The sequence below is a fragment of the Mastacembelus armatus genome, chromosome 13, assembly GCF_900324485.2.
Source record: "Mastacembelus armatus chromosome 13, fMasArm1.2, whole genome shotgun sequence".
Lineage (NCBI taxonomy): Eukaryota > Metazoa > Chordata > Actinopteri > Synbranchiformes > Mastacembelidae > Mastacembelus > Mastacembelus armatus.
In genome coordinates this window covers 3,076,569-3,087,541 of record NC_046645.1, presented here as the reverse complement: position 1 = coordinate 3,087,541, position 10,973 = coordinate 3,076,569, and the positions used below count along the sequence as shown (strand labels likewise).

The 10,973-nt window shown below is 40.2% G+C and overlaps 1 protein-coding gene across 1 annotated transcript in view; it reads left to right on the top strand.

The window, feature by feature from the left end:
* The first annotated feature begins 390 nt into the window (after window positions 1–390).
* Window positions 391–10,973, top strand: part of ankrd13b (ankyrin repeat domain 13B) — a 32,749-nt gene continuing 22,166 nt past the window's right edge. Inside the window, exon 1 of the mRNA XM_026332147.1 lies at window positions 391–775. Coding sequence (XP_026187932.1) covers window positions 668–775 — 108 coding nt within the window. The 5' untranslated portion in view covers window positions 391–667. The remainder of the gene's footprint in view (window positions 776–10,973) is intronic.

The window sequence follows — 10,973 nt, the reverse complement described above, 5'->3', positions numbered from 1 at the left end:
ATTGGAGCATGACAGAAAAAGAAATCACAAAGTTAAGCTTTAGTTTAAACTTTACATTTTGGATGATTTTTAATCCTGGATTGTTTTGGCAGTCAATGGGCTGTGTGTGTAACCTACTCTGTATTTTCCTCAGCAGTATCACTACTATAGAATTTCCTGAAGGGGATTGTGCAGCTTCCTTTTTCAACATCTGTATATGGTTTCTGATTCATTTTCATGTGGCATATGCTTTATCACAACACCGCTGACGGAGGATTGGCTGAGTGTACGCGCATTTCATTGCAGCTTGTCAACGAATCTTTCTCAGTCACCACCGGATGGGAGGAGAGGAGGAGAGGAGGAGGATAGATGTGTTAGAGTGGGCAGGGGAGAAGGAGAGAGGGAGGCAAGAGGTGGAGGGACGGATGGCTAAGAAATAAAGGTGTAGTCTAATCCACTGAGACAGTCAAAGGAGGGGTTTCTTTCTAGAAATGATTTTCAGGAGCTTTGCCGTTTATTCAAAGCAGAGTGAGTAGGAAATCATTCAATGTTTCTGACGCGTAAGGCTGCCCCCATACGCCTTTGGGCATCACTGCCGATATAGGATGATAGGGTTGATTATATAGCGTAAATTAATAACAAAGTATCCACAGTGAAAGAAGAGGAGGAGGCAAACTATGATCCGAGGATGATTTCTGCTAAGAAAACTCCGGAGAAGAGTCGTTATCCTATCCACTATTTGGTGTGGCACAACAAACACCGACAGCTGGAGAAAGAGCTGGCAACGAACGAGCAGGTGAGACAGAGAAGAGCGATCCAACACATAGACACAGGCCTGTGTCTTCATTATAAACGATTATATGGGCGTGTGTTCACAGATGTAAAGGTGGTGTGGTACGGATGCCATCCACGGACCATCTCATTCAAAAATCCGCTCAATAACTGGAAATAGCGCAGTTAATTGTTATCTGTAGGGTGGAGAGGGAGACACTTGTAGACAAAATATATCTTCAGACCTTAATTTAGAAAAATGTTTTTACTCTTTCATTTTTTTTAAATCGCAGTGACATAAATAACAGACTTTACACATTATAGAGCTTTCGCTATTTAACGCATTGATGTTTTAAATATTTCCCCTCCCAGTTATTCAAATTTATATGGGAAGTTGAATCAAGAGTTTATTCCTGGAAAAATGCAAGTGTAAATGACTGGAATTGCCTGATGGTTGCAGTGCATATACATGCGTCCTTGGTGCTTTATGTCTGTGTGTGTAAGCAGCACTATCGTGAGATCTACTCAAAACCAGACTCTACCTTTCCAACAGCACCTAAACCATTTGTGAGTGGGTGAGACAATGCAGATACTGAGCATGTGGGCGAACAGTTGCCAACCACCACAGTAAATATAATAATGGAATCATTAAAGATGTTGGATTTTGTTTCCAGATAAGATGACTGTCACTGTCAAAAGCAGGGAGAATGATTTTCACCCACTGGTAAAACTGGAGAACTTCAGCTCAGACAATATGACATGAATTAAACTGTTGTGTGTGTCTGTGTTTGTGTGTGTGTGTGTGTGACAGAGAGAGAGTGAGACAGACATGCACGGCTGTGAATTCAATCTTCTTTATTTTGCAAATATACTGAAGTGCTTTGCGATTTATATAAGAATGCTCCGCAGATGAGCATCTATGACAGATTTCTGTGTGCATGCATTATGCAGGGGTCTGAGGTCATCACATGTCCACACACATGCACGCAAACCTGCGCACACACATTTATGCACACTTGCCTACACATGCACAGTCTCACCTTCTTATAATCATAATCCGAGGAGCTTTCCTTTACCACCAAAATGGGCAGCAAGTGTCCCAAAATCCATCATTAGTGGGTTTACCACAATCCCAACACTCACACTAAAGGAATGTGGTGGTGACTTTTACCTTTTAACCATAATTATACCTATTGGGAAATAAATAACAATGATAACACTTTGCAGTAAAGAAGCTTAACCTCTAGTATTCAGGTCAGTGAGAGAGGTAATACACTTCATTTTTTAGAAAGTGGAGCTGAAAATACAGGATGCTCCTGAGGCAGATGAGACAGTAAAATCTTTTATATAAACGTACTGCCACTGTTGAATACGTGCTCACAAACCCTGCAGGCACATAAATGATCTAAATTAAAATGAACAGAATACTTGTTATTTCTTTTTTGGTTTAGAATTAAATTTATTATTGAATTTATAGGTTCAATGTAGGATACCGACAAGGCACCACTTCGAGGTGTATCTACATTAGCTGTGATCAGTGTCAGTAAGTGGGTCAATCTGTCCAGCACGTTAGTCCAGTCTGAAATGTCTTGACACCTCTTGGACGGATTGCTATGAAACCCGATGCAGAAAAGGCGTTCATGTTCCCCAGAAGATGTATCTTATAATGACTCTGATGTTCCCTGACCTTTCATCCAGTTCCACCAAATGAACAAAATCCAAACTGGCCCAGTGCTTCAGTTTATGACAAGGAGGTCTGCAAAACCGGTGCCCAAAGTCCCATCAGGCTTAGCTTTATTTTGAGATTTAAGCTGACGCATGTATGCAGGTGACAAGTCTGTCATGTGCTCACAATAGATTCGTAATGGATTTGATAGTCACAAAAATGAGTGTGACATAACAACTAGATGCTGCATTCAAAGATGTGATCTGTAACACACTCACATTATTGTCTACTTTCTTAACCACCACGTTTCACCTACTTTTTCAATGTGAATACTGCATCACTGTATTTTTACAAAGTATATCATGCCTTTCAAAACATAAACATATATTTTACAGAAAAGATCCCAGCAGCATATCATACATTTTAGAATAAGACTGAAGTTTTTACACACATTATAGAAAGATATAAACTCTGTTTCGCTCCCCATTAATGATAAACCACTAATCCAGAATATCTCAAATACAGAATTGTTGACTCATTATTTTCTGGCTCATTATTTTCTTTATTTGCACCAGTAGATAAAGATACTATATCTAATCAGTCCCTCAAAGTTTTTTGGGTTGCAATTTAAGGAGTTAACGAAATATTAATTATTGTCAGGGATATACTGTACATAAAATTTCACATCAAGCTTTCCAAATGGAAACTTTTGGCTGTATTTGGTTTACACAGGCTCAATAAATTAGTCCTCACAACACCATAGTCATTCATTTTTCAGGAACTCTTTTATCTATAAATATTTGATGTTGCAAATTTTATTGCTCTTCTGGCTATGCATTTGAAACCAGTTTTCTGACAATTCTTTCATCTTTTTACAAACTAAGCCAAACTGACTTCCATGTACTTATTTTACTCTATAATAATCACAGATTTGTTCAAAATTTTAAGAACTGAATTGTTGAAAATAAAAAAAATCATACTGAGCTATTGTAATGGTGGATTACTCACCATTCTCCTTTGTTTGTACTTGATATGGACATATTTTTATTATACCCTTCAATGCAGATCTACAGGGGATTCCCTACCAACCATCATAACAAACAAATGTCCTGTTACATGCTGTGATATTATTCAGCACAGCAGTGGCTTCTTGATGATACTGGATTTCATGGGTGCCATTCTTTTGTACTAAAATGTAGTCAAAAGAATCCTCAAGAAACTAGAGAGAAACTACAGGAGAAAAGGACAACGGGACATTTTCTATATTTCACAACAACCATTGCTCCTTGCTCTGTTCATGCCAGCTCATCTAGACCTTAGTTATCAGCAAGCTCTGTCTGCTGGCAGGTCAGAGCTTGTGAGGCGAGAGGTAGTAAACAGCTACCATGGAAAACAAAAGCTTCACTTCTATTTTTTCTTGTTCCTCTTTCATTCTTGTAAACATCTACTCTGTCTCATCTATGACTGTGCAAGCTACCCCTGCATTTCTCTCGTGTGTGTTTTTATGTGTTTGTGAGTGAGTGTGTGCACATGTAAGTATGAATCACGGATTTGCATGAATTTATATTAGATACTAAACTAATATAATTAGCATTAGATCCATGAATTAATTTGACATAGTTTATGATCTAATTTCACTGTCAACTGTAATTTAAAAGCAAAGTGCTGCTTAAACTCAGACAAACACACTGATGCTCGTTCTAGTAAATTTGGGCCAATATTATTGTGGCACGTGTGTCCAAGCCCTGGCCGTCCTGTCAGCAGTACATCAGCAGGTCATTTTGTCACATGCATTGACCCAGACTTAGATTTGGATGCTTAAAATTGGAATATTGCTTCCATGAGAATCAGGGACACTGACCTATTTTTCTCACTGACCTAGTGTGCCGATGAGATGCCAAAAGAGAGAAAACATGAAGGAGGTACAGTAAATCCTGGCGATCGTAATTATGTAAATATCAGTGCCACTGAGAACAGATCTAGGATGAGGTAAATTTCTTTGTTCCTATTATGTGTCAGTTTAGCTATAAGCTACTCAAACATAAAACCTGCATCATATCCTATTTCTTATCTACATATGATGAGCAACTGTTCCAGTTTTACCATTATTTTGTTTAAACACTGAACATTATTCTATCATTTTCTGATTATAATACAAAGTGATGGATTTAGTTGATGTCTTGTCCCTACAGCATAGGACAGTAAGCCCCTCTGAAGCAGTCAAGCTAAAATGACAAGGTGTGTTCTACACGTATGATGTACACTTGGCAAAGTAAAGCGAGTTCATGATCTGATTCTAGAGAGAGTGGAAACACTGAGATTCCTGTTGTGAGCAGCAGAAGAATTTTAGAAACACGCATAAATCCTTGTTCCCCTTATATATGATTACAATAGTGTATTGTAATTGTTCCTGTGATATCACATGTTAGGCATTAGGGTCATATTATGGGCATACTGTTGCAGCCAAAATAACAAAAGCAGTACCGTGCAAATATTACATGACAATGTTTGGTCTCTGATGAATTCAGTTCGCACTCAGCTGTGGAAGAACAGTATGATATCACTGACCTCTGTCAGTGTTATGCTCATTTCATTTCACTACTGCATCTACATATATCAAATATCCGGCCCTGTTTCTGACTGCATGCTTATTTCCCTTCAGCACAACAATGCAGCGACCAGCTGGTGTAAGATGGTGCTGAATGTGATTCTTCTTTTAACTCCTGTTTTTCAAAACATATGGAGTCTGCAGGCTCCAATGTTTGCCAAATGCTCCATAAGCAGCATATAACTGATTGCATGTTTGGCCGAGTGATGGGAGTAGAAATGCTGCCACAGCAGGCTATAGTGGAATAACGGGTACATCAGTTGTCAATGTTAAGATGCAAACCAAGAGAGAGGAGTATTTTAATAAATGCCAGACACACAGCTGACCACAGAGAAAAGCACGAGGAGAATGAAATAGATGGTAGGTGTAGTAAACCAGAAAGAATAAATGGCAGTGGGGGATAAAAGAAGGGATGAAAGATCAATTTTTAGTTGTTTTCACCAGTCATAAAACAGGGTTGATGTTACAGAGAGAACTGATAGCTAGGCTGGTAAAGCAAAGAGCCAAACTTCACTGACAGACTGAACCCAGGAGTGGAGACACAAACAATGTGATGACAGGGAATAGAAGGTAGGAGAGGATGTGAAGAGGAAATAATGGCAGACTGTGACCATGAACAGACCATGGCTGGGTTGCACAGACGTAAAGCACAGTGAAATTGAAAAAGAACAGGTCCATGTACGGAATGATGGTTTATCTCGAGACAAAACCAGGAAATGACAAATGGGCTTCTGCTGTATTTCTCTGTGGCTGTTCCTTATCCTCTCAGCGTCTCGGCGTCTGACCCCAGCTTTCTTCTTCTCTCCGCACATGGTTTTGATTACGATGCCCTCAGCAAGGTGCTAATGTTAAATCAGCATTATAAAATCTTATGCTAGGTTGCTGGCTTGAGGGAAAGGAGACATAAATTAAAGCTCTCATAATCGCTGCCTTCACTCTAGGCCTAAATCTTTATGCCATTTATCTGCTATCTGCTTCCACCTGTCTACTACAAGCTTCAACTCTTCTCCTCTCTCTCCCCAAAACACATCCATCCACTGGGCAAAGGTTTCCCTTTTCTCTTTCCCTGGTGTTTTCAACTCCTCTTCACCTCCAACCATTCATCCATCAAGCCCATCCTCGCCCCTCTTACTTTCCTCAGTGCAATAACAACCATGTCCTAATTGCAACACAGCAAAGCCACAAAGAGATGCCATGAGAGTCAGATTTAGTTAAGCTGCTGGAAGCTTTTAGCAGAAGAGAGAAAGACACTCAAATAGCTGGAAGGTGAAGAAGGAAAGGGAGATTGATGACGCAACAGAGAGGATTGGAAGAACAATGTTAAGGTGGCAAAGAAGGGAAACACATACAAAGTACAGATTTTTAAGTGTAACAAATATAATACTATCAACAGTTGAAGATGCAGTAATCATCAAAAAGCATCAGCTAGAATCTCATTGACACCCATCAGCATCGTGATCAGCACGAGTGCAGGTGTCCTGACCTCCAGGTGCAGTTTGACCTTGTTATGAAACAGGTTGCACTAGAGTTCCAGCAGCAGAAAATATGTCACCTGGTGTCTGACATTGTTAAAATGGTTAAAGGGATTCACATTTCATTGATGTGTATTTGGATAATTCATTGTTCACTCAGTGTGCATGCCTGTGAACATTTACGGCAACATTGCTCACAAGGTTTCCATAGTTCAGTTACATGCAACTGTCCAAAAAAGACACATCATATATACACATCATAACATTACAACAGTCTGTGGCAGTGTCCTCAAGTCATTGTGCTATATAGAAAATTTGATTTAAACCAATAAGTCAAGATGTTCTTTTCTTTCACCTGCACATTTTCTCTCGCTAAATGTCCCAGAGAAAATTACCTTCTGACTTTAATATCAGCACAGGCTGAGCACAGATATCTCTTGCACATCACATCACACAACGAGAGTTGCCCTAAGTTTAGCCACAACAAGTACTGTAACATTAAACCTTAAAATCCGCTGATGTGATTTGTGTAAACATGTTTTGGTCCTCACGACAAAGGGGAAACAAGCACACAGAGGAAGAAAGTGACAGGTGTGGTGTTTCAGTTCAATGGGCCAAAGCTGCTGCATTATGTGACAATGTACTTTCATAGCACACTCACTGTTTCATTCAGGCATAAGAATTGCTTTTGCCATCTGTGGGTGTGCTTGCATCTTTGCTAACGTGAGGAATGAGAATACGTGCTCTCTCTCTCTCTCTCTCTCTCTCTCTGTCGGCCTGCACGCATGTCTTTCCTGGTGTTTGGGTGAGATATGTCAGCTCACTGGAAAACAAACAGGTGTCAGCACTTTTAGATAAACATCAGAAAAGCTCTCTCTTTGCTTCTCCCCTCGCAATTCTGACAGGTCCATCAGCATCCACCCCCTTTGTGCTTTCTCGTTGCCCGTGTGTCTGTCTGCCTATGCAACAGCAGAGACTGGGGATGACAGTAAACAGACAAAGTGCGGTGAAACAGAGAAACATTAAATATGCTGAAATGTAGGTCAGCGTTTTCACTCGGTGATTTGGCAAATTTGGTCTTTCTTCCATAATTCACACAATTCACAGCCTGTCAATGCACCTGCAGAAAATGAGTGTTGGCTGAATTAATATGAGTGTGAGATGTGAGTGGTTCTGTTATTCTTCTGCAGGGTTATCATCATCATTTGTTCTGCTCACTCCATCATCGGTGACGCAGGTATTGTACTGTCCTTTTATTTCTGAAGCTGTGTCACATGGATCAGGGTTTCATGGCAGTCTAGCGTTTGTCAAAGTCTCCTCTGGAGGAAGAATCATAGAGGCGAGACGCGAGGTAGCGGGGAGGAAAAGTTATTTTTATACTCCTCTTTCCCCATCACCCCCCTCTGCTCCTGTGTGCCCCATGCACAAACATTTTGGAAAAGCTGCTTTATGTGTATATGCACAAGAGTGTGTGTGTGTGTGTGTGTGTGTGTGTGTGTGTGTGTGTGTGGTGTTTGTATGAAAGATTGATGTTGGCCTAAGTACCTGCCAAGCTGCATCAGGCCAGGCGCACATTGAGGGTGGGAGAGAGGGGGAGAGAAAGACAGAGGGAGGGGGAGTGAGAGGAGGAGCAGATGCCACAGACAGAGATGCCTATCAATAATGCAACCTCCACTGAGCACACTATTGAAGGAGGACAACACGGAAAGGAACGACTGAAACGGAGAGATGGAGGAAAGCAGAGTTTCTTTCTAAGACATATATATTGGAAAAGAGGCAGCAAAGTCGAGTGGAACAGAGACAAAGAGTTAATTATGCAAACAAATAAACCATGAAGGTGATTAAAGAGGCAGAATACAGAAAGGACAAAGATACAGCTCCATAAGACAAGGTTAGAAATAAAGCTTTAGAGAAAGAATGAAAGACGTTTTAAAGACACAATGGAAGAAAATAAAGGTAGAAAGAAAACGAATGGAAGTGAGGAAGGGAAAACCTGAACTGTGTGTTTCGTTTAGGTCAAAATCATATGAAAACACACATAGAGCTGTCACAGTAAGAAAAAAATGACAAGTTTTCTTACTATGAGAAGCAACTATGCTGTATATCAGCATGATGAGAACTTTCTCGCCTCATAATAAAACAGTTTGATATTAAAATGGTGAGACTTCATCCATTTTTTAAGTAGAGCAGATGCTCAGAGACTGCACTAAAGGAATAATGTAATTTCACAGAATAGAAAAAGTGCTTTGTAGTGTATACATCCTAATGGCAGTTTCATCTGTACTGCTCTGCAAAAGCAAAAGTTTAACAGCTAGCTCTTAAAGGAAGTTCATTAGTTCACTCAAATGATCAGAGTCAGTTCCACAGCAGCAGCAGCAGCAATGCAGCTTTTCCAGTTATGCAGTTAATGTCTCTAAAATGTATTTTGGTTAGATGCTTGGTGAAATAGGTTAGCATTTTGGGAAATTTGTTGATATCTTTTCTTTCTGACAAGGTTGATACCTCTCTTATCTGCATGGAAAATTCACTCTGCTGGCAGTTTTAGAGACACGTCGATTCATCTGTGTGAACATTTGATCAGTGCTCGTGTTATGTGACAGGTGCTCCTATTATTTTGTCTAGTTCTGTTCATTTGACACTAGGCTGGACTAAATAACTGAAAGCCAGGCAAGTTAACGAAAACACCTGTGTGTGTGTCACGGTGTGCCACATGGGTGTGTCAGGAACACTCTGCACAGACGTTATGTGACCAGAGTCTGAACCTCCTGTCATGGAAAAGTGGGAGCCAAGAGACGAGCAGGGGTGACATAATGCCTGTACTGTAACTACTGAACCACACGAGTCAAAATGGGCCAATGAGACTGTCATGTATGTGTGTGTGTGTGTGTGTGTGTGTGAGAAAGAGCAAGTGCATGGATCATTAGTTGTAAACAACTATTTCCTCCTGAGAGTTCCTCCTCTTTTGTTATAATGGGGGTGAGGAACTGAAAAGTTCATTTAGTTCAGAATTTATGAATTATATACAGTGCTGCTGTTTAGTGCAATAAGAGGCTCAATGAATATCCACTTTTTTTTTCTTTTCAGATATAAAGTTTCTCAAGTCTTGAACTTTTTCTGATCTTTGGAAATACCTACTGTGCAGTAACACTATATGCATATTTGCAGATCTGCACCTACCTTTCATAAGGTGACACACCACTGTCACAGTTATAGTTAGTCACTAGACTGCATATACTGTATATATATTTGCTTTCTATTTAACTCTTTAACTCTTTTCTTTAACTCTCAAACTTTTATGTTAATTTTTGTACACAGAGAGCTTAGTGAGTCAAAAATCCTCATTTGCGAGCACAAACTTGGCCAATAAAGCTGATTCTGATATCCCACAGTAAATTATAGCTCTCTGTGTGCTTTGTTAAATCTGCCATCTGTCACCAATTTAATTTACTTATGTCCCAGCTACTTCTGATGCGAATTGGACCAGATGAACCACAGCAAATCACTGAGGCTGCAGTTTGAGACCGACACTGTTTTCTGTTAGCACACCAAGGTGTCATCGCAGCAAATTCCTCACATCTTAAGGTGTGTTTCTTTGAAACAAGGTGTATGTGTCATGCTGCAGTGTTGGCTGGTACTCATAATGAAGGGAGGGGGTTGCTGGATTGCCTATCCTCAGAAACATCAGTTTGAGCAAGGCACCAAACTCCAGGACGGTCAGTGAAGATGTTGAGAAGCACCTGTGACATTTATGTTGCAGAAGGTCTGTGATTCTCTCAGGTCACAAGTTCTGACGTTGAATAATATCGAGCAATAGAAACAGGGCTAATTGTGACACACCAAGAAGCTGATGTGAACTCAATGACATTCCAGGGGTTAATCTGTCATGCTGATTTACACTGACTTGCAATGAGCAACATAACAGATGTAGAAAATAATTCTGCATGCCTAGTACTCCAATGCATCTCAGAGAAGTGCCATAGGAAAAAATCTACGCCAAGAAGACAAGTTAAATATATTCTCCTGTTGCTGCTTTTTAATCAATCTTACCAAGGCAGGATTTACATCAGCCTGGGAGAAACTACAGTGGGATTGTTCTGTTGTCTCCCTGTCATCCTGCATTATATATTACACATACTTGTTTCTGGCAGCATCCTGTCTCCCTCGGTATTCTCCCTTTTTTCTGTAATCAACCCAGAGCCATCACTTTCTCAATCTACCTCCCCTTCTTTCTGTCTTCTATCATCTCACCACATGTTTCTGTTTAACCTCTCCCCTACAGCATCCCTCTTTCGCCCTTTCTCTCCTCCCCAGCTCCCTTTCTGTCTTTTTGCTGCATCTCGGCTCTTCGGCTCTTGCATCCAGAGTAATTGAAATCGAATAGAGCAGTAAAATAAGCTTAAACTGATAATCATCAACATTACACGCAGCCAATAAAGTGGGAGCAGGGGATGAAAGGACAGCTATAAGACAAGAACAA